Source organism: Patagioenas fasciata, chromosome Z, assembly GCF_037038585.1.
Source record: "Patagioenas fasciata isolate bPatFas1 chromosome Z, bPatFas1.hap1, whole genome shotgun sequence".
Lineage (NCBI taxonomy): Eukaryota > Metazoa > Chordata > Aves > Columbiformes > Columbidae > Patagioenas > Patagioenas fasciata.
In genome coordinates, this window is record NC_092560.1 from 83983596 (window position 1) to 84006947 (window position 23352).

The window sequence follows — 23352 nt, forward strand, 5'->3', positions numbered from 1 at the left end:
GCATTTAATTTGGTTTTAGAATGACTAAATCTATTTTTTACTGTATATATAAACCTCTATATGCGTAAACACACTTCTATAGATAAATAAAGGCAAGATGTTCAGCAGAGGCCGTTTCCCTGCTCTCAATCGCCTTGTAAATTTGACCTTCTGAGATTGCAGGTTGGAGTTTTATTCCCCATCTATAGGATGTACCAGACACAACATAATAATTTAAAAGCCAAACAAGTGATGCTTTTGCGCCGGTTCCACGTTGGTGAGGAACTCTGGCTCATCTTGGATTAGAAACGCATCTTAAATCACAACTTCCAACCAAAACGGGGCAGAAAATGGGTCAAAAGCCTCAATAAACGGTTCAGCGCGTGCTTTTGCGATTAAAAGCCAGGGTTGGACAAATAACCAGTTTATCCACAAGTAAATTTAAACACACTGTGGGAGTTCAGACAACTATAATCAAATGATCCCCAGTGCCATAATTTGAAGCTTCCTCTTAAATTCTCTTTTGTAAGAACAAAATCTGTCCATAGCGACACAATAAACACCAAGAAAACTCCGCTTTGAAGGACCTAGAAATATCTCCAAATATCTACCGGTCACGTCCTAACTCAAAAATCCTAAACCAACCGAGTTCAGCCTGCTTATCTCACTCAATTATCTGAAATGTGGTTTCCTCGGAGGTATTAAACTTGACATTTGCGGAGCGGTTTGAATTTCTGCCAGGAAACTCAACCAAGCGGCAACAGAAGGATCCCCGTCTGAACGGCGGTTGCGCCGAACCCGTTGAGTTTGTGAGGGCCGCGGAGATCCCCGTCGGCCCAGCCTGTCGGTCTCACCAGCCGACACCGCGGAATTAATTAGAAATAGTTGACCTTAAAGTGATTTCACAGAATCAATTGGGTTGGAAAAGAGCTCAGAGATCACCCAGTCCAACCCTTGGGCCAACTCCAGTCCATTGACCAGATCATGGCACTAAGTGCCATGGCCAATCTCAGCTTAAAAACCTCCAGGGCCGGTGAGTCCAGCACCTCCCTGGGCAGCCATTCCAATGCTGACCACGCTCTCTGTGAAGAATTTCCAGCCTAATTTTCTAATCTCCAGCCTCAATTTCCCCTGGCAGAGTTGAAGCCCATGCCCCCTTGTCCTATTGCTGAGTGTATAGAAGAGCCCAATCCCCCCTGGCTAGAACTGCCCTTCAGGTGGTTCTAGAGAGTGCTGAGCTCACCCCTAAGCCTCCTCTGCTCCAGACTGAACAAGCCCAGCTCCCTCAGCCTCTCCCCATAGGGCTTGTGCTCAAGTCCCTTCCCCAGTCTTGTTGCTCTTCTCTGGACCCGCTCCAGCACTTCAATCTCTTTCCTGAGCTGAGGGGCCCAGAACTGACCACAACACTCCAGGTGTGGCCTCCCCAATGCAGAGCACAGGGGAAGGATCACTGCCCTTGTCCTGCTGACCACGCTGCTTTGGATACAGGACAGGACACCATTGGCCTTCTTGGCCACCTGGGCACACTGGTGGCTCCTGTTGAGCTTCCTGTCCATGAGTCCCCCCAGGTCCCTTTCTGCCTGACTGCTCTCCAGCCACTCTGTGCCAGCCTGGAGCGCTGCAGGGGGTTCTTGTGGCCAAAGTGCAGGACCCACCACTTGGCCTTGGTGAACTTCATCCCATTGGAATCCAGATCCCTGTGCAGAGCCCTCCTGCCTTCCAGCAGCTCCACACTCCCTCCCAACTTGGTGTTGTCAGCAAATTTGCTGCTGATGGTCTCAATCCCCTCATCTCAATCATCAATGAAGATGTTCAACAGAACTGGAGCCAACGCTGACCCCTGGGGACACCCCTTAGTGATGGTTGCCCGCTGGATGCAGCCCCAGCACTCTCAGGGCCCGGCCCTCCAGGCAGTTCCTAACCCAGGAGAGAGCGCACTTGTGCAAGCCACGGCCTCCCGGCTTTTGCAGGAGTATATTATGGGATATAGCATCAAAGGCTTTGCTGAAGTCTAGATAAACCACATCTACAGCTTTCAGCGTGAAGCGGTTCTGCATCGTACAAGAGGCTCAACTCTTGGATCTCACGGAAGACGAACAGAACGGTGAAGACGAGCACCAAGCCGGGGAGCCGCGGTGCCGTGAAAACGCACCAGAACGCCTTGTCTTGTCGACTACGAACATCAAGACGTTCCGTCCTCTTTACCGCAACGTCGCTACCGTGGCACGCTGGGAACATTGAGTTTTTGGCTCACCTGGCCATCTGCTTGTAGGCCTCCTCGGCCACGGCGAAGATGTGCGGGTCCATATCGCCCGCGTTTTGGCCGCTGTACGCGTAAATGACATCTTGTTCGTAGATGGGCAGCTGCTCGTAGGGATTGATGGCGACCAGCACGATACCTTCAAAAAGAGAAATAGAGGCATTACGAAGAAAGCGCAGAGTTAAGATTCGCGGCTTTTCGGGGCTTGTGTTGGTTGTTCTGAGAGATTTTTGAAATAAAATGCTCGGAGGAAACCAAATATAAGAATTAAGAGTCTTTCCCCATTCCCTTCTTATCTCAGCGTCTCCTTCAAAGTGATGTGCTTTGATATATAAGCTCCCATACAGCTACAGAGGAGGGAAATGGAACAGGTGAGGAAGTAAATATATAATAATCTCTATTTTGTAAAGCCAAGCTTTGCAGGGGGAGTGAGAATAAGAGTTAAACAGCCATCACTTCAGAAAAGCAATTCCTACGCCATCAAAGCTCCGCCAGGCCCAAACAAATATCCCGGCTTTTCCCCTGGCTTTATTCTTGAGTAAAAGCTCATAACAAAGAACGTACTCAAATCAAAATGAAACGTATAAATCACAGGGAAGAAATGCCAGAGCTTGAATTAAAGCTTTCAAGCGTCTTTCCTTGGAAGGCTGAGCGAGCCCAGGAGCTGACGCGCGCCCCGCAAAATGCGAACGCCCGCAAGGTTCCACCTCCAAAAACCTTCAGGTTTTGCAGGTTTAAATTGTTATTGCTCCGGAGAATTGGTTTGGAAAGGTGCCTGGTGGAAAAGGATCTGGGGGGTTGGTTAAATTAGGCACCAGAATCACCTCAGGGGGCAAAATGGCGGCACCAGGGGCACCAGAATCACCTCAGGGCTCAAAATGGTGGCACCAGGGGCACCAGAATCACCTCAGGGTTCAAAATGGTGGCACCAAAATCACCTCAGGGCTCAAAATGGTGGCAACAGGGGTGCCAGAATCACCTCAGGGCTCAAAATGGTGGCACCAGAATCACCTCAGGGCTCAAAATGGGGGCACCAGAATCACCTCAGGGTTTAAAATGGTGGTAATGGGGGCAACCAGAATCACCTCAGGGCTCAAAATGGTGGCATCATGGGCATCAGAATCACCTCAAGGCTCAAAATGGTGGCACCAGAATCACCTCAGGGCTCAAAATGGCGGCACCAGAATCACCTCAGGGCTCAAAATGGCGGCCATGGGGGCAACCAGAATCACCTCAGGGCTCAAAATGGCGGCACTAGAGTCACCTCAGGCCTCAAAATGGTGGCGCCAGGGGCACCAGAATCACCTCACGGCTCTAAATGGCGGCACCAGAATCATCTCAGGGCTCAAAATGGGGGCACCAGAATCACCTCAGGGCTCAAAATGGCGGCACCATGGGCACCAGAATCACCTCAGGGTTCAACATGGCAGCCCTGGGGCCACCAGAATCACCTCACGGCTCAAAATGGTGGCCCCAGAATCACCTCAGGGCTCAAAATGGCGGCACCAGAATCACCTCAGGGCTCAAAATGGGGGCACCAGAATCACCTCAGGGCTCAAAATGGCGGCACCATGGGCACCAGAATCACCTCAGGGTTCAACATGGCAGCCCTGGGGGCACCAGAATCACCTCACGGCTCAAAATGGTGGCCCCAGAATCACCTCAGGGCTCAAAATGGCGGCACCAGAATCACCTCAGGGCTCAAAATGGGGGCACCAGAATCACCTCAGGGCTCAAAATGGCGGCACCATGGGCACCAGAATCACCTCAGGGTTCAACATGGCAGCCCTGGGGGCACCAGAATCACCTCACGGCTCAAAATGGTGGCCCCAGAATCACCTCACGGCTCAAAATGGCGGCACCAGAATCACCTCAGGGCTCAAAATGGGGGCACCAGAATCACCTCAGGGCTCAAAATGGCGGCACCATGGGCACCAGAATCACCTCAGGGTTCAACATGGCAGCCCTGGGGCCACCAGAATCACCTCACGGCTCAAAATGGTGGCCCCAGAATCACCTCAGGGCTCAAAATGGCGGCACCAGAATCACCTCAGGGCTCAAAATGGGGGCACCAGAATCACCTCAGGGCTCAAAATGGCGGCACCATGGGCACCAGAATCACCTCAGGGTTCAACATGGCAGCCCTGGGGGCACCAGAATCACCTCACGGCTCAAAATGGTGGCCCCAGAATCACCTCAGGGCTCAAAATGGCGGCACCAGAATCACCTCAGGGCTCAAAATGGGGGCACCAGAATCACCTCAGGGCTCAAAATGGCGGCACCATGGGCACCAGAATCACCTCAGGGTTCAACATGGCAGCCCTGGGGGCACCAGAATCACCTCACGGCTCAAAATGGTGGCCCCAGAATCACCTCACGGCTCAAAATGGCGGCACCAGAATCACCTCGGGGCTCAAAATGGTGGCACCATGGGCATCAGAATCACCTCAGGGCTCAAAATGGTGGCACCAGAATCACCTCAGGGCTCAAAATGGCAGCACCAGGGGCACCAGAATCACCTCAGGGCTCAAAATGGTGCCACCAGAATCACCTCAGGGCTCAAAATGGTGGCACCATAGGCATCAGAATCACCTCAGGGCTCAAAATGGCGGCCAGAGGGGTGGCGCGATCACCTCACACCAAGAAAGGCCTTGAGGTGCTGGAGCGAATTGAGAGAAGGGTAGAAAACACACATAGATGAGGCAACCTCACTGATTTTAGACAAAAAATCAAGCTTGCATCAAACTACAAGCCCACACGCAGCTGCAAAAGGCTGCGAGTTGTGTCAACAGTCAAACATCAGAGATAATTACAAATTCAAAGGAAAATTGCAACTATTACCAACCACCGAGGGCACTTATTTCAAGGATGCTACTCTAAAGAGTCATCTCCTCCTGCCAAGCGTTTCCTCAACAACCCAAATTGCGACACTTAATCATCGCCGTACGTGCCACCCTTAAACCGGCCACAAAAACACGCGTTGCACCGAAATCTTCCCACTCATCACTTTGAGAAGCCATCAAGGTCTTCTTGAGCGGCAGCCAGAGGGTTCAACATTCAATACTCTCCAAGGTCACTGAATAAAAATGGCTGAATCGCCTTTTTTTGGGTTGGTTTTTCTTTAGGTTGCAATCTATTCATAGATAACCCGCTGTTTTAGAGTGGTTTTGGCGATCCACCCTCCCTAGGAAGGACAAACCCAAGCTCACTCTTTCTCTTTTGAATATAAGAATTAGAAGACCCCCAAATTCATCAAGAAAAGGAAGCAATAAGTCTTCTGAGGTCTACCAGGAGAAAAACCTGCTATGGATGGGTTGGATCGCATCTTTCTGGCACGCTGCTGTTCTCCGGTGTTTTGCTAGGTCCTGCTTTTCCCCTTTCCAGACCGCCAAGCACATCCAAAGTTGGCCTCAAATTCATCATTTAGAGAGCAGTGTAGGGGAAAGGGAGCTGGGGGTCCTGGGGACAGCAGGGTGAGCATGAGCCAGCACTGGGCCCTTGTGGCCAGGAAGGCCAATGGTACCTGGGGTGGGTTAGAAGGGGGTGGTCAGTAGGTCAGAGAGGTTCTCCTGCCCCTCTGCTCTGCCCTGGGGAGACCACCCCTGGAATCTTGTGTCCAGTTGTGGCCCCTCAGTTCCAGAAGGACAGGGAACTGCTGCAGAGAGTCCAGCGCAGCCACCAAGATGCTGAAGGGAGTGGAGCATCTCCCGGGTGAGGAAAGGCTGAGGGAGCTGGGGCTCTGGAGCTGGACAAGAGGACACTGAGGGGTGACCTCATTATGTAAAAGGTGAGTGTCAGGAGGATGGAGCCAGGCTCTTCTGGGTGACAACCAATGATAGGACAAGGGGTAATGGGTGCAAACTGGAACACAAGAGGTTCCACTTGGATATGAGAAGCAACTTCTTCATGGTGAGGGTGGCAGAGCCTGGCCCAGGCTGCCCAGGGAGGTTGTGGAGTCTCCTTCTCTGCAGCCATTCAAACCCGCCTGGACACCTTCCTGTGGAACCTCAGCTGGGTGTTCCTGCTCCATGGGGGGATTGCACTGGATGAGCTTTCCAGGTCCCTTCAATCCCTGACATTCTGTGATTCATCTGTTGAGATGTTGCCACCAAGATTTACATGCATGGACGACAAGCTTGGAGGTTCTCAGTGCACCAACCCTCAAAAACCACGTCTAGTTTGGCAATCTAAAGCTTGTTGGCTCACGTTCGTGTCTCCCATCTGCCTCAAATTCACACTCCCTGGACTTTCCATGTGCCACGGCCCCTGGTTTGTGGTCGGGAGCGGTTTCTAGGTGGACACAACTCAACCGGAGCTCAACACATGGCGTGGACACTCACCGCAGTACGTGTAGATGTGGTTGGACTCCAGGAACCTGACTTTGAGGTTGTGGAGGACGGCGGGTTCGTGGAGGTAGCTCAGGGCCGTCAGGTCATTCTCTCCCACCAGGATATCGGGATTGCGCAGGAAAGGCAGCTCCTTTCCTTGGACATCAATGGGATACTCGTAGAGCTGAGGAGAGACACACGGGGAACGTGAGGCCGCAAAAACCTTTGACATCTTATCCAAGCACAACTCCCCCCCGATACTATAAAATATTGATACTTGCACATCCTGCTATAAATTAAAGCTATAGGGACCTGGATGACGCACCACCAGGTGACAGGTCATCATAAATGGCTTGGAGGTGGCCAAGAGATGGTCCTGGTGGACACTGATGATCCACAAGCACCAACCTGAGAAGATCTGAGTTGTTTTCAGGCCGATCGTGGGGCAAAGAGCCTTTAGCCAGCTCTGAGCCATAACAGACACCATAGAAAACCACAGCTTCACCTCACCGAAGCATCTTCACGCTCTCCAAAAGGCCACCTCGCTTCAAAATACACCGGTGATGTTGTCATGACGTTGGCACTGGATCGCCGAACGGCACAAGAATTAACCCAAGTGCTCAAGGACGGGGATGCGCAGCACGTCCGAGCATCTCGGCCTTGTTTTACATCCCAGCTCCACGTTGCCGACGGCAATTGTCAAGAGTTTGCGTTCAGTCTCGCGTCTTAACGGCAAATAGAGCAGGGATCCCTTGGGATATTTTGGGCTTTTCATTCAGGAGTGCGGCCGGAAACCATAAAAATAAAGCCCCAAAGCATTTAAAGCGCAAGGACAAAAGAGAAGCGCTAAACAGTCAGGTAATGCATGTTGGTTGTAAGGAATAAAAGGCTTTCAACAGCTTCAAAACCCCCAAAGAGATGAACGCTCGGTGTCTCCGGCTGACGTACATGATTTTTTCCCCTTCGCTAAAGCTTTTCAACCCAGCACGACTTGGTTTCCCGCAGGGTTTAATACAAAAAAGCAGCAAACTGGGGTCTCTGGGAGCACCCATAATACGCAGCAGCTTCTTGTACAACTCCTGAGCATCACGTTTGCATCCTATTATTAAATATACATTCAAAGATTGATATGACTGAGAGATGTGGGATGGAGAATCCAGCAGGTCCGATCATGGAGCTACTGGGAACCCACCCAGAAGCACAGGATGGTGATTCATGGTCCTACAAGAACAAATTTGGTGCTTCCAAGGGACAATGAGGTGGTATCTGGGCATCTCCTCACCCTCCATCCTCCCATATCAGATCGCTGCTCACTGCTGGAGGAGCAAACTGGGGAGGACAACGTGCGCAAGTGGGGCGGAACTGGGAAGAGCCAACAGCACCCTCACCATCAAGAAGTTTCTTCTCATATCCAAGTGGAATCTTCTGTGTTCCAGTTTGCACCCATTACCCCTTGTCCTATCACTGGTTGTCAACCAGAAGAGCCTGGCTCCATCCTCCTGACACTGCCCCTTTCCATATTGATCATCATTAATAGTCACCCCTCAGTGTCCTCTTGTCCAGCTCCAGAGCCCCAGCTCCCTCAGCCTTTCCTCACCCGGGAGATGCTCCACTCCCTTCAGCATCTTGGTGGCTGCGCTGGACTCTCTGCAGCAGTTCCCTGTCCTTCTGGAGCTGAGGGGCCACAACTGGACACAAGATTCCAGGTGTGGTCTCCCCAGGGCAGAGCAGAGGGGCAGGAGAACCTCTCTGACCTACTGACCACCCCCTTCTAACCCACCCCAGGTACCATTGGCCTTCCTGGCCACAAGGGCCCAGTGCTGGCTCATGCTCACCCTGCTGGCCCCAGGACCCCCAGCTCCCTTTTCACTGCTCTCCAACAGCTCATTCCCCAACTTACACTGGAACCTGGGGTTGTTCCTGCCCAGATTCCAGACTCTACGCTTGCCCTTGTTCTATTTCTGGTATCACAGACTAATTTTGCTAGGGGATGAAAAGATATGAGAGGGGTCAAGTGCCTTTCTCACAACCTAATTTTAAACAAAACTGTTAGGGTGGGAAAACGCTGAAGCGTTAAGGCAAGAAAACACATTTTAAAATATTTCCTAAAAAATATGAGATGGTTCGGTTTCTTCACACGTTAATTTGAAGCTTGAAATTCATGAGAAGAAGAACGACGTGGCAAAGCTTACAGTTTCATCTTCAAGTTTCAGATGGAGGCTTTTATCTCCTTCTTTGTAATCCTTGATGATTTCTGCCGATCTCCAAACTTCGTCGGGGTCAGGAATCCAAACCCGGGTGTACTGGAGAGAGGAGAGGAACAAAATTCAGAATGAAACGGGGCGTGGGGGGGGGTGGGGAGGAAGACGGGAGGCAGGGGGGAAGAAGAAGATGGGCGAGACGGGGGGGGAAGAAGGAGACGGAGGGGGGGAAGAAGGAGACGGAGGGGGGGGAAGAAGGAGACGGAGGGGGGGGAAGAAGGAGACGGAGGGGGGGGAAGAAGGAGACGGAGGGGGGGGAAGAAGGAGACGGAGGGGGGGGAAGAAGGAGACGGAGGGGGGGGAAGAAGGAGACGGAGGGGGGGGAAGAAGGAGACGGAGGGGGGGGAAGAAGGAGACGGAGGGGGGGGAAGAAGGAGACGGAGGGGGGGGAAGAAGGAGACGGAGGGGGGGGAAGAAGGAGACGGAGGGGGGGGAAGAAGGAGACGGAGGGGGGGGAAGAAGGAGACGGAGGGGGGGGAAGAAGGAGACGGAGGGGGGGGAAGAAGGAGACGGAGGGGGGGGAAGAAGGAGACGGGGGGGGGGGGGAAGAAGGAGACGGGGGGGGGGGGGAAGAAGGAGACGGGGGGGGGGGGAAGAAGGAGACGGGGGGGGGGGGGGAAGAAGGAGACGGGGGGGGGGGGAAGAAGGAGACGGGGGGGGGGGGAAGAAGGAGACGGGGGGGGGGGGAAGAAGGAGACGGGGGGGGGGGGAAGAAGGAGACGGGGGGGGGGGGGAAGAAGGAGACGGGGGGGGGGGGAAGAAGGAGACGGGGGGGGGGGGAAGAAGGAGACGGGGGGGGGGGGAAAAAGGACGGGGGGGGGGGAAGAAGGAGACGGGGGGGGGGGGGAAGAAGGAGACGGGGGGGGGGGGAAGAAGGAGACGGGGGGGGGGGAAGAGGGAGACGGGGGGGGGGGGAAGAAGGAGACCGGGGGGGGGGGAAGAGGGAGACCGGGGGGGGGGGGAAGAGGGAGACCGGGGGGGGGGGAAGAGGGAGACCGGGGGGGGGGAAGAGGGAGACCGGGGGGGGGGAAGAGGGGGAGACCGGGGGGGGGGGGAAGAGGGAGACCGGGGGGGGGGAAGAGGGAGACCGGGGGGGGGGGGGAAGAGGGAGACCGGGGGGGGGGAAGAGGGAGACCGGGGGGGGGGGAAGAGGGAGACCGGGGGGGGGGGAAGAGGGAGACCGGGGGGGGGGGGAAGAGGGAGACCGGGGGGGGGGGAAGAGGGAGACCGGGGGGGGGGGAAGAGGGAGACCGGGGGGGGGGAAGAGGGAGACCGGGGGGGGGGGGGAGAGGGAGACCGGGGGGGGGGGGAAGAGGGAGACCGGGGGGGGGGGGAAGAGGGAGACCGGGGGGGGGGGGAAGAGGGAGACCGGGGGGGGGGGAAAGAGGGAGACCGGGGGGGGGGGAAGAGGGAGACCGGGGGGGGGGGAAGAGGGAGACCGGGGGGGGGGGGGAAGAGGGAGACCGGGGGGGGGGGGAAGAGGGAGACCGGGGGGGGGGGAAGAGGGAGACCGGGGGGGGGGGAAGAGGGAGACCGGGGGGGGGGGAAGAGGGAGACCGGGGGGGGGGGAAGAGGGAGACCGGGGGGGGGGAAGAGGGAGACCGGGGGGGGGGGAAGAGGGAGACCGGGGGGGGGGGAAGAGGGAGACCGGGGGGGGGGGAAGAGGGAGACCGGGGGGGGGGGGAAGAGGGAGACCGGGGGGGGGGGAAGAGGGAGACCGGGGGGGGGGGGAGAGGGAGACCGGGGGGGGGGGAAGAGGGAGACCGGGGGGGGGGGAAGAGGGAGACCGGGGGGGGGGGAAGAGGGAGACCGGGGGGGGGGGAAGAGGGAGACCGGGGGGGGGGGGCGAGGGAGACCGGGGGGGGGGGGGGGGGGCGAGGGAGACCGGGGGGGGGGGGGGGGGCGAGGGAGACCGGGGGGGGGGGGGGGGGCGAGGGAGACCGGGGGGGGGGGGGGGGGGGAGGGAGGGGGGGGGGGGGGCGAGGGAAGGGGGGGGGGGCGAGGGAGACGGGGGGGGGGGGGGGAGGGAGACGGGGGGGGGGGGGGCGAGGGAGACGGGGGGGGGGGGGGCGAGGGAGACGGGGGGGGGGGGGCGAGGGAGACCGGGGGGGGGCGAGGGAGACCGGGGGGGGGGCGAGGGAGACGGGGGGGGGGGAAGGAAACACCTAAAGGGGGGGGCGGGGAGGATGGGCCAAAATGGGGGAGGGGGGAACCAAAGCCGGGGGGGGAAGGAGGGAACCAATGCGGGGTCAAGGAGGAAGGGGGAACCAAAGTGGGGTCGGGGGGAACCAAAGTGGGGTCGGGGGGAACCAAAGCGCGGTCGGGGGGGAAGGGGGGACCCAAAGCCGGCGGGAGAGACCAAACCCGCTCTAGAAATGCCCAAAATAGTCGGGGATGGGGAGGCACCCGGCAGCCTCAAAACCAAGATGTTCAACCACGGACCTGCCTGGACAGATGGACGCGGAGAGGGACACATTGACCCCAAAGCCACCCAAAAAGAATGGTCCTTTGGTGATTCTTCATCAACCATGACCAGGTGAGATGTTGGAAGCACCGGTGGAGGTCCCAGCTTTCAACATCCACCACCCATCCATGAGCTTAGAAGCTGGTGGTCAAAGCCTTGATGCCCCACCAGCAACCCCAAGCACAAGAGTAGAGAATCTGAAGAACTTCAGCGGATTCTCCTCGTGCGTACACAAGAAGACGTTGATGTCTTGGGAAGCCCTGGGGTAACTCGTTCCCCGGTTGAGACACCTTGAACGCGACCTCCGCTCTTCCCATCCTGCTAAATACGGGTGGTTTCGCTCCACAAACCTGCACCCAACGCTTCCCTCGCACCCATAAATCCCAAGTACGTCACCAAAACCGACGCTCTTCGCCATTCTTAGATCTTCACAAGCTGAGCTTTCATTAAAACCCCCCAAGGATTGGAGGTGGCCCATGGTGGAGACCACCAGGCTCACATCTCCTGGCTTCCAACTTCTGCAACCTGTTCCCTTCAAAGCAGCTTCGCATGATGTACATTTGCCAATTAAATTAATCGCGATGAGAGGCAGAAGGTCACCAAACCACCTCATAAAACCATAAAATACTTCGGATCAAAGGGACCTTCGAAGGTCGTCTTGGCCAACCCCTAAGAGAGCATCTCCATGAACATCTTGTTCCATAAATAATTAAACTAAAGGTGAGATTAAGTTTATACGCCACGTTCTGGCTTAATTAGCGTTATCTTGATTTTCTAGAGGAGCTTGTTATGAATGCAAAGGGCAGGTGAGTCTATCCCAGTTTAGTCCGGGTTGTTTGATGGTCTTGGCACTTTGGGCCAAGCTGGAAGTCGGCAAATCCATCTTGATTGTTATTTTAATCCCCTGAGTTATTTCAGGAATGGCGACACTCACGGGTTTGTTTTTTCGGGAATTCTTTATCCACGGGCGTCTTGCCAACAGAACCGCAGCCGTTAGGAATCCGGTAACGAATTAGGAATCCAGTAAGGAAGACAACGATAGAACCAAGGTTCTTCCACGCAAGTTGAGAAGAACTTACGAAAGGACTTTAAGAGAAACCACGCACGCCTTAGAAAAATGAATGACTTGATGCTCTTGATGAGGACAAAAATTAAAGAGGAAACAGCATGAGCTTCAGTCCTGGCTTCCCCAAGAATATTTACACACAGAATCCCAGAATGTGAGGGGTTGAAGGGACCTGGAAAGCTCATCCAGTGCAATCCCCCCATGGAGCAGGAACACCCAGCTGAGGTTCCACAGGAAGGTGTCCAGGCGGGTTTGAATGTCTGCAGAGAAGGAGACTCCACAGCCTCCCTGGGCAGCCTGGGCCAGGCTCTGACACCCTCACCAGGAACAAGTTTCTTCTCATACTTAAGTGGAACCTTTTGTGTTCCAGTTTGTACCCATTACCCCTTGTCCTATCATTGGTTGTCACCCAGAAGAGCCTGGCTCCATCCTCCTGACACTCCCCCTTTATATATCTGTAACCATGAATGAGTCCCCCCTCAGTCTCCTCTTGTCCAGCTCCAGAGCCCCAGCTCCCTCAGCCTTTCCTCACCCGGGAGATGCTCCACTCCCTTCAGCATCTTGGTGCCTGCGCTGGACTCTCTCCAGCAGTTCCCTGTCCTTCTGGAACTGAGGGGCCACAACTGGACACAAGATTCCAGGTGTGGTCTCCCCAGGGCAGAGCAGAGGGGCAGGAGAACCTCTCTGACCTACTGACCACCCCCTTCTAACCCACCCCAGGTACCATTGGCCTTCCTGGCCACAAGGGCCCAGTGCTGGCTCATGCTCACCCTGCTGGCCCCAGGACCCCCGGGTCCCTTTTCACTGCTCTCCAACAGCTCATTCCCCAACTTATACTGGAACCTGGGGTTGTTCCTGCCCAGATTCCAGACTCTACACTTGCCCTTGTTCTATTTTATTCCATTTTCCCCGCCCAACTCTCCAGCCTGTCCAGGTCTCTGATGGCAGCACAGCTTCCAGTGTCACCACTCCTCCCAGTTTGGTGTCACCAGCAAACTCGCTGACACTCACTCTATCAGCAGTCCAATAATCCCCCTTCAGCTCTCACTAAAATTCACCTTTCACCAAACTTTTGCTTTGCAACAAAACCGTTCTCGGCGTTGGGAAGAGCCGCTCGGGTGGTGGTGTCGCTATAGAAATGCATCAGTTTCGAGTTTCTCCGGGGCATCTGTGGCTTTAAAAATCAATTCTGCCCCACTTGGCAGTGACTCAGGAGAAAAATCTGGCTGTGACACAGCAGCGGGACAGAAAAAGCTCCGTTAAGCGACTTGTAGATCATTAACTTCTTTATTATTATTTACCATCTTGAACGCTGGGACAGATGGCAAAGCGTAATCGGCCCTTTTCCAAGATTCCCATCCCGGGAGGGATTTCTCCTTTATCAGAGAGACAATCAAAGCGTAGATTGAGGTCGGGGCTCCCCCGCTGACCCCACATCCCGTTTTAATCCGGCTCCTCCGATCGCTGCGGGTACCAGAAAACCCTCGCAAGGGTTGGGAGGGGACACAGAGGTTTCGCCGCTTAGTACGGAGCGAACGGGGATGCTCCAAACCCCCCTATTGCCTAATTCCTGCAGCACTGGTACCCCGTGTTGGGCCTCGTGCACATCCCCACGTCTTCCTCACCTTCAAAAAAGCCCGGTAAATCAACATTTTAACACACAACAAGGCACACGCGCTACCCCAATATCACGCTCGAGGGGTAGAGCAATAAATATTGCGGGTTTACTTGTTAAAAAAGGAGAAAAGAACCCCGTTCTGTAGCTCAAAACGTTCGTTTGCTGCGAGTATTAAATGCAAAGGGAAAGACAGCGGCACGCAGCAAAGCGCCTCTAATTAGTCAATGTGATAATGAGCGATTCACGTGTTTCCCGGAGCTGATAAAAACACACAAACCCAAACAGAGGAGTAGAAACTGCACCAGGCCTCATATTCCTCGAGACACGCGGATTTTCCAGCATTTATCCACCGGTTCGTTAGCAGTGTTGCTAATGAATCAGGGTTTAAAAGCTTGGGTTTATCAGCGTGCCAACCTCATCTCTCCATCTGCAGAGTTAAAACCGGTACTAAGCAAAGCGGGGCTGACGGTGAACCCCGACACCAAGCGTCCCCCTAATATTTCTGCTTTCATTAAATACTTCCAGGACTAATCGATAGCCTTAAACAGCCAAGTCGTGCCTTCCCGTCCTCTCCACATCATGATTTCTCAGCGGTGCTCGTTAGCGCAGGCTTAATGAAGAGCGACAGGATCAGCGCCAAGGTCTCGGGTGCGCAGGCAGCGCCGCTCTCGCCGCAGTGACAGCCTGAAATGCAAAATCCCTCTTGCAATGAATCATGAGATGCTGCAAAACCATTTGGTCTTCATTTTGGGGTAAAAATGGTCCCTCTTAGGCTGGAGAGAGATTTCCTTGTAGGTTGCAAGACTGGGATTTGCTCTGGGCAGCTCAACAACTCTGGTATTTTTACTTTGCTTCTCTATTCTTTCAAAAACCCACCAAAATCAAACCTCTCTGTCAGGGTTAGGAAGACTTGACCCACAGGAGATGTGCACTATCGCCTGTGTCGCTGCTACCAAACCATCTTAGAGCAGGCCAAGATGGTACAGCAGGAGAGTTGTGCCCGTTGCTCTACCAGACGCTCACCTGTTGCTCTAAGAAATGCTCTACAAGATGCTCACCAGTTGCTCTACAAAATGCTCTACAAGATACAGACCAACTCCTGAGCAAGATGCTCTAGAAGACGCTCACCAGTTGAGCAGATGCTCACCAGTTGCTCTAGCAGACGTTCTACAAGACGCTCACCACTTGCTCCACAAGACGCTCTAGAAGACGTTCACCAGTTGCTCTACAAGACACTCTAGAAGATGTAGAGCAACTCATGAGCAAGATGCTCTACAGGATACTCAGTAGTTGCTCTACAAGACGCTCTACAAGACGTAGAGCAACGTGTGAGCAAGACGCTCTACAGGATACTCAGTAGTTGCTCTACAAGACGCTCTACAAGACGTAGAGCAACGTGTGAGCAAGACGCTCTACAGGATACTCAGTAGTTGCTCTACAAGACGCTCTACAAGACGTAGAGCAACGTGTGAGCAAGACGCTCTACAGGATACTCAGTAGTTGCTCTACAAGATGCTCTACAAGATGCAGAGCAACTTGTGAGCAAGACGCTCTACAAGACGCAGAGCAACTTGTGAGCAAGATGCTCTACAAGTCGTTCACCATTTGCTCTGCAAGACTCACACCAGTTGCTCTAAAGAATACTCTACAAGACGCTCACCAGTTGCTCTACAAGACGCTCTACATGACGCTCTAGAAGATGTTCACCAGTTGTTCTACAAGATGCTCACCAATTGCTCTACAAGATGCAGAGCAACTCATGAGCAAGATGCTCTACAAGATGTTCACCATTTGCTCTATAAGATGCACATCATTTGCTCTAAAAGATACTCTAGAAGATGTTCACCAGTTGCTCTACAAGATGCTCTAGAAAAGGCTCACCAACTGCTCTACAAGATGTTCACCAGTTGCTCTACAAGATGCTCACCAGCTGCTCTACAAGGGGCTCTACAACTTCGCAGTTGCTCTAGAAGGTGCTCTACAAGACGCTCTAGAAGACACCCACCAGTTGCTCTACAAGACACTCACCAATTGCTTTACAAGACACTCTACAAGATGTAGAGCAACTCATGAGCAAGATGCTCTACAAGATGTTCACCAGCTGCTCTACAAGATGCTCTACAAAAGGCTCACCAACTGCTCTACAAGATGTTCACCAGTTGCTCTACAAGATGCTCACCAGCTGCTCTACAACTTCGCAGTTGCTCTAGAAGGTGTTCTACAAGATACTCACGAGTTGCTCTACAAGACGCCCAGCAGTTGCTCTAAAAGATGCTCTAGAAGATGCTCACCAGTTGCTCTAGAAGATGCTCTAGAAGATGCTCACCAGTTGCTCTACAAGGTGCTCTACAACTCACCAGTTGCTCTACAAGGTGCTCTGCAAGATACTCACCAGTTGCACTACAAGGTGCTCTGCAAGATGCTCACCAGCTGCTCTACAAGGTGCTCTACAGCTTTACGGTTGCTCTAGAAGGTGCTCTACAAGATACCAGTTGCTCTACAACACGTTCATCAGTTGCTCTACAAGGTGCTCTGCAAGATACTCACCAGTTGCTCTAGAAGACGCTCACCAGATGCTCTAGAAGGTGCTCTACAACTTTACAGTTGCTCTACAAGATGCTCTAGAAGACGTTCACCAGTTGCTCTACAAGATGTTCTACAAGACGCTCACCAGCTGCTCTACAAGACGCTCACCAGCTGCTCTACAAGGTCCTCTACAACTTTACAGTTGCTCTAGAAGGTGCTCTACAAGATACTCACCAGTTGCTCTACAAGACGCTCTAGAAGACGCCCACCAGTTGCTCTACAAGACGGTCTGCAACCCATCAGTTGCTCTAGAAGATGCTCTACAAGATACTCACCAGTTGCTCTAGAAGATGCTTCGGTAGCCACAGGATGCTCAAAGCCTCACTCCAGCATCACCCACCCGACCCAACTCCTCTGCTGCTCATTAACTCTTCTTCTAAGCCATTAATTAACAAATTGCCACACCTCGCAGAATCCAGAAACAATCCTTCACACGGTTAATTATTAATAAAGTTGGGTTTTAATTATGGAGTTTAAGATGTCCTTTCACGCCAGGTTTTCAGAGTTCTCCATCTATAACGTAGCCTCACGATGCTTTGGGGAAATTCATCAGTGTGTTCCCTCCCCAGTGCTGTGACCACCCTCCATTAATTCATTTTATATTAAAATAATCCTAGGAGGATTATTTAATTACGGAGCCACCTCTCCACCAGACTGAATTTCCAACCCAATTAGAAAGAAGTAATTGGATTAATCAACCTGTATAGTTATCCCTCACCTTTCCAGAACTCACACGCTTAATTCAAAGAGGTTTTGACTTACAGTTGTATTTATGGGGCATTTCTTCGGCATTTTCTAAGCACAGGGACACACTGGAAAAGCCCCCGGGCCACCTCTGCATCTTTTTCATTGCTAAGCAACCGAAGGAAAACAAATTGATTACGGAGGATTTAAGTAAGCAACGTTTTACAGGTTATAATTAAAAATTCCAGCGATAAGATTTATTAGCAAGGAGACGTTCGGCGAACGGCACCAGCGGTCAAGAGCAAAGCTGGAATAAATAGGTTTAATTGGAATATTTGAAGCGGTTTCCTTCTTAATATATAAAATGGGAATTATATCGCAGATACATATTCAGCTGCATTTTCCTTCTTATTTTCTTATAACTTGGCTTTCCAGATCTTCCAGCACTAATATCCTGCAGCCTCTTATTTACATCACCCAGCAGCATTCTGGAAAAGCAGCTCCTAAATCCCATATGCAATTTCCTCTATGAAATATAAGGGACACGAAAACTTAAAATGAGAAAGGATGGAAGCAAAACTACCTCCGGTAAGCCCTGAATTTTGAATTGCAGGAGATTCGGGACGCGATGCTGTGTCGTGTTCTACACAAAGAGGACGTAACGTGTCCAAAATTTGGAGAGAAGTGAAAGATGTTCCTTGTCCCATAAAAGTTCTCGGTATAAACGGTGATGTTCAACGGTTGAGTCAGAAACGGCCACACCAATAGAAACAAAACTTGAGTTAACGGCAATTTTTAACTTATTGCCCCAAATTAAGGCAGTTTTTTAGGCATCTCTTGACTGTAGAAACATCCCATGACCCCATGGCTCAACCTATCAAGAAGCAAATTCCTGTTCACTATGAACAACCATCGAGGATTGAACTGAAATCCACGATCTTCACTTGAGTTATTCTCCATACGTGTCAAAAATCACCTGGAGATTTGCAGATTTAAGTCTCAAACCACCGTAATTATCGGAATATAATTCACGCCAATAAAACACGGCAAACTTGGGATGTTAAAGGAATAAAAGAACCTCAAACCAACTCATGAAATAATCATACCCGTGCCTCTGCTCCTCAACAACGGACGGCGGGGAGCTCTTATCAGAGCATTATTCAAGCTGGTGACGGAGCTCAACCTCCCTATTCCCAGCTGCGGTGAAGATAAAACCCACTTGGTGTAGAGATAAGACCCACTTGCTGTAAACAGAACGTTCAGAAAGGCTTTAGTAAGAGCACAAGAGGGGAATGGATCCCATCAGATCATTGGTGAGGTGGATTCAGCAGCAGAAATGCAAATATTTGCTTTTCCTTCCTCTCTCCTTTGTCCTCCTCGTGTTGGGTTTGCAAAATGGGGTCACCTCCAAACGCAAAGTTAAAGGATGTACCCGGTGTTAACGCTGCAGAGCAAAACCAGCCCAGCCCAACACCCCAGGAACTTGCTGGTCACCTCCTGTTGCTTGTCGTTGATGCTTTCAATCATTTCTATCTCCTATACATTTGACTCGATGATCACAGAATGCCAGAGTGTCAGGGGTTGGAAGGGACCTGGAAAGCTCATCCAGTGCAATCCCCCCATGGAGCAGGAACACCCAGCTGAGGTTCCACAGGAAGGGGTCCAGGCGGGTTTGAATGGCTGCAGAGAAGGAGACTCCACAACCTCCCTGGGAGCCTGGGCCAGGCTCTGACACCCTCACCGGGAACAAGTCTCTTCTCAAATTTAAGTGGAACCTCCTGTGTTCCAGTTTGAACCCATTACCCCTTGTCCTGTCACTGGTTGTCACCCAGAAGAGCCTGGTTCCATCCTTCTGACACTCCCCCTTTCCATATTGATCACCATTAATAGTCACCCCTCAGTATTCTCTTGTCCAGCTCCAGAGCCCCAGCTCCCTCAGCCTTTCCTCACCCGGGAGATGCTCCACTCCCTTCAGCATCTTGGTGGCTGCGCTGGACTCTCTCCAGCAGTTCCCTGTCCTTCTGGAGCTGAGGGGCCACAACTGGACACAAGATTCCAGGTGTGGTCTCCCCAGGGCAGAGCAGAGGGGCAGGAGAACCTCTCTGACCTACTGACCACCCCCTTCTAACCCACCCCAGGTACCATTGGCCTTCCTGGCCACAAGGGCCCAGTGCTGGCTCATGCTCACCCTGCTGGCCCCAGGACCCCCAGCTCCCTTTTCACTGCTCTCCAACAGCTCATTCCCCAACTTACACTGGAACCTGGGGTTGTTCCTGCCCAGATTCCAGACTCTACACTTAATGTCCAAATCATTGATGAATATATTGAATAATAGCAGCCCCAGCACTGCCCCCTGAGGCACTGCACTGGATCCAGGCCTCAACTGGACTCTGCCCCATTGACGGTCACTAACGCATTTCAGAGAAGCCACCTCAACAGAAACCCAAAGCTTTGCAAGAACGGCACCGACAGCCACAGCGACACACAAGGAGGGGACAACGCAGCCATCACCGACCAAGCCCATTTCGGCTGCCAGCGCTGACGTCCCAGTAAGAAACCCCGAGGGACTGGTTTTCACAACAGCTCTTTTCATAGAAAAGCAGCTTAACCTGTTTCGAGGGTCTTTTAATCTGCGCTCGGAGGTTTTCCATCCATCCACCGCCACCAAAGCGCCGGGAAAAGGTTGGGATTTGTTTGAAAAGAAATAACCCAACCTCAGCATTGCCCAGCGCCCCTTTCCAGCCAGAAACGCTCACGATCTGGGATTTCCCTGCTCCTCCAATGCTTCCATCTCCCTTTAGGATTTGCACACATAGGGGAAAACCCACATCTTGTTTTGCACTGACATCAGGGAAAATAAAATTGTAAGATATCATAAGATATAAAATAGAGGCTCCGGTAGACTGCTGCACTTCAATTTTATTATCGCTCCGTATCTTGAGGTGTTTCAAAAGCTATTGAGCTTCCAAACGATGCGTTCAGATCCAGCTCCTCCTGCCCTCGGCTGCTGTATTTTGCTCTGTCTTGACTTGCTGAATTACACAGGTTTCGTGTGAGTAAAGTCCTTCCAAAACACCTTCTTATTCCCAGAATAATTCCCTATTTGAAGTTTTTAGCCTGACTGCAGGACGGGTTTATCCAGATCCTGGGTGTTTTTTAGCTCTTCCCAACTTCCCGCAAGGCAGAAAAAGCTTCTGTCCCATCGCCGCAAACTGCAATATACACCAAAAATTAGCTACGATATGAAATTAAGACAGAAGTGTTGTTGCTATACTCCGCAAATACTACAAAGCTATTTTTAAGAAGGGGTTACAAGAAGTTTCAAGGAGATAAAGTCGGGCTTTTCGCTCAGCTCATGCGGCCGCGATGATAAAACCTCACGCCAAGAAATGGCTGCAACAAGTTGCTTGATGGAACTTGTAGTGCTGTAAAATACCACTCGAAGAACACTCTCTTCGGTTGGCTTTGAAGAAAAGGTTTATATATCATATATTTAAGCATCAGGTTTGGCTTTCTCCGAGTTTTGCAACATCGTAGTGCTACAGTTCTGTGATTTCTGTTGTTGTTTTGGCCAGAAAAACCCCAAAATGGAAGAATAGGGATGAACTAGGGGAGGAATAGGGATGATTTAGATGAGGGGATTGAGACCATCAGCAGCAAATTAGCTGACAACACCAAGTTGGGAGGGAGTGTGGAGCTGCTGGAAGGCAGGAGGGCTCTGCACAGGGATCTGGATTCCAATGGGCTGAAGTTCACCAAGGCCAAGTGGCGGGTCCTGCACTTTGGCCACAAGAACCCCCTGCAGCGCTCCAGGCTGCACAGAGTGGCTGGAGAGCAGTCAGGCAGAAAGGGACCTGGGGGGACTCATGGACAGGAAGCTCAACAGGAGCCACCAGTGTGCCCAGGTGGCCAAGAAGGCCAATGGTGTCCTGTCCTGTACCCAAAGCGGCGTGGTCAGCAGGACAAGGGCAGTGATCCTTCCCCTGTGCTCTGCATTGGGGAGGCCACACCTGGAGTGTTGTGGTCAGTTCTGGGCCCCTCAGCTCAGGAAAGAGATTGAAGTGCTGGAGCGGGTCCAGAGAAGAGCAACAAGACTGGGGAAGGGACTTGAGCACAAGCCCTACGGGGAGAGGCTGAGGGAGCTGGGCTTGTTCAATCTGGAGCAGAGGAGGCTTAGAGGTGAGCTCAGCACTCTCTAGAACCACCTGAAGGGCAGTTCTAGCCAGGGGGGGATTGGGCTCTTCTATACACTCAGCAATAGGACAAGGGGGCATGGGCTTCAACTCTGCCAGGGGAAATTGAGGTTGGAGATTAGAAAATTAGGCTGGAAATTCTTCACAGAGAGCGTGGTCAGGCATTGGAATGGCTGCCCAGGGAGGTGCTGGACTCACCGACCCTGGAGGTTTTTAACCTGAGATTGGCCATGGCACTTAGTGCCATGATCTGGTCAATGGACTGGAGTTGGCCCAAGGCTTGGACTGGATGATCTCTGAGGGCTTTTCCAACCCAGTCCATTCTGTGATTCTGCGAACTGCATGGAAGGCTTGTGATACGAAGAAAACATAGAAATCAGAAAAAGCAAGAAAACAACCCTCCTGAACATGAGAGAAGGTCAGCACAGTAATATAAAATACAAAAATTATTAATACTTATTATCTCTACCCTATGAATGTGTTTCCCTCCCTCACACATCGCACAACCTCTATTGTTTGAAAAGCGTTGATTTGAAAGTGGGTCATGTCTCCCGGCATTACTAAACCTTCCCAAATTTCCCCCGATTAGTCAAAGGCGATATCCCCTCTGACATGTGAGTGATTGAGGTCGTGTGTAATGCCATTTTTCCCCTGAATGAGCCACATCAAAGAGGGTTGTGAGCCAGATAAAACAGTCGCCAACAGATTGTCCTCAAAATATTACGGAGGAAGGATGACATTATTCTCTTGGAATGTTTTTTAGAAACATTCAGTCTTTAGGTGGAGAGACAAAAAACGCCTTCAGTGTTGGTAAAAGGATGAAATTTCAACTTACGAGCTGCGTGATCTGATCACAGAATCCCAGAATGTGAGGGGTTGAAGGGACCTGGAAAGCTCATCCAGTGCAATCCCCCCATGGAGCAGGAACACCCAGCTGAGGTTCCACAGGAAGGGGTCCAGGCGGGTTTGAATGTCTGCAGAGAAGGAGACTCCACAGCCTCCCTGGGAGCCTGGGCCAGGCTCTGACACCCTCACCCCAAATAAGTTGCTTCTCATATTTAAGTGGAACCTCTTGTGTTCCAGTTTGCACTCATTACCCCTTGTCCTGTCATTGGTTGTCACCCAGAAGAGCCTGGCTCCATCCTCCTGACACTCACCTTTTATATAATGAGGTCACCCCTCAGTCTCCTCTTGTCCAGCTCCAGAGCCCCAGCTCCCTCAGCCTTTCCTCACCCGGGAGATGCTCCACTCACTTCAGCATCTTGGTGGCTGCGCTGGACTCTCTGCAGCAGTTCCCTGTCCTTCTGGAGCTGAGGGGCCACAACTGGACACAAGATTCCAGGTGTGGTCTCCCCAGGGCAGAGCAGAGGGGCAGGAGAACCTCTCTGACCTACTGACCACCCCCTTCTAACCCACCCCAGGTACCATTGGCCTTCCTGGCCACAAGGGCCCAGTGCTGGCTCATGCTCACCCTGCTGGCCCCAGGACCCCCAGCTCCCTTTTCACTGCTCTCCAACAGCTCATTCCCCAACTTACACTGGAATCTGGGGTTGTTCCTGCCCACATTCAAGACTCTACGCTTGCCCTTGTTCTATTTCATTACATTTTTCCCTGCCCTGATGGTTAAAAATTATTGTGAGTGCTAAAGTCCGCGGGATTTTCTGAGAGCCACAACATCCAGGACACAAAAAGCCATCATGTTGGAGATTAGTGACAGCCCAAATTTGGGAATGAGATGATATTTATAAGTAGAGGCATCAGAGACTAAAAAGAAAAAGGAGAAAAAGCATTTTGCTATTTAAAAAGTATTTAAAATGGGATATAACACTGAAATCTCCGGGATTATTTATATGCAAAAGGTTCAATATCAGAAAATTATAGAATCAGTTGGAGAGTGGATCTGAGCTCCCTTT

The 23352-nt window shown here is 52.3% G+C and overlaps 1 protein-coding gene across 3 annotated transcripts in view; it reads right to left on the bottom strand.

Annotated features, from left to right (window-relative positions):
- LOC136114724 (unconventional myosin-Vb-like) overlaps positions 1 to 23352 on the bottom strand; it is an 85893-nt gene that overhangs the window by 56244 nt on the left and 6297 nt on the right. For all 3 annotated transcript variants that reach the window (XM_071802548.1, XM_065860215.2, XM_065860216.2), the window contains exons 2-4: positions 8760 to 8870; positions 6580 to 6751; positions 2234 to 2378 (exon numbers count right to left, since the gene is read on the bottom strand). In XM_071802548.1, coding sequence (XP_071658649.1) covers positions 2234 to 2378; positions 6580 to 6751; positions 8760 to 8870 — 428 coding nt within the window. The remainder of the gene's footprint in view (positions 1 to 2233; positions 2379 to 6579; positions 6752 to 8759; positions 8871 to 23352) is intronic.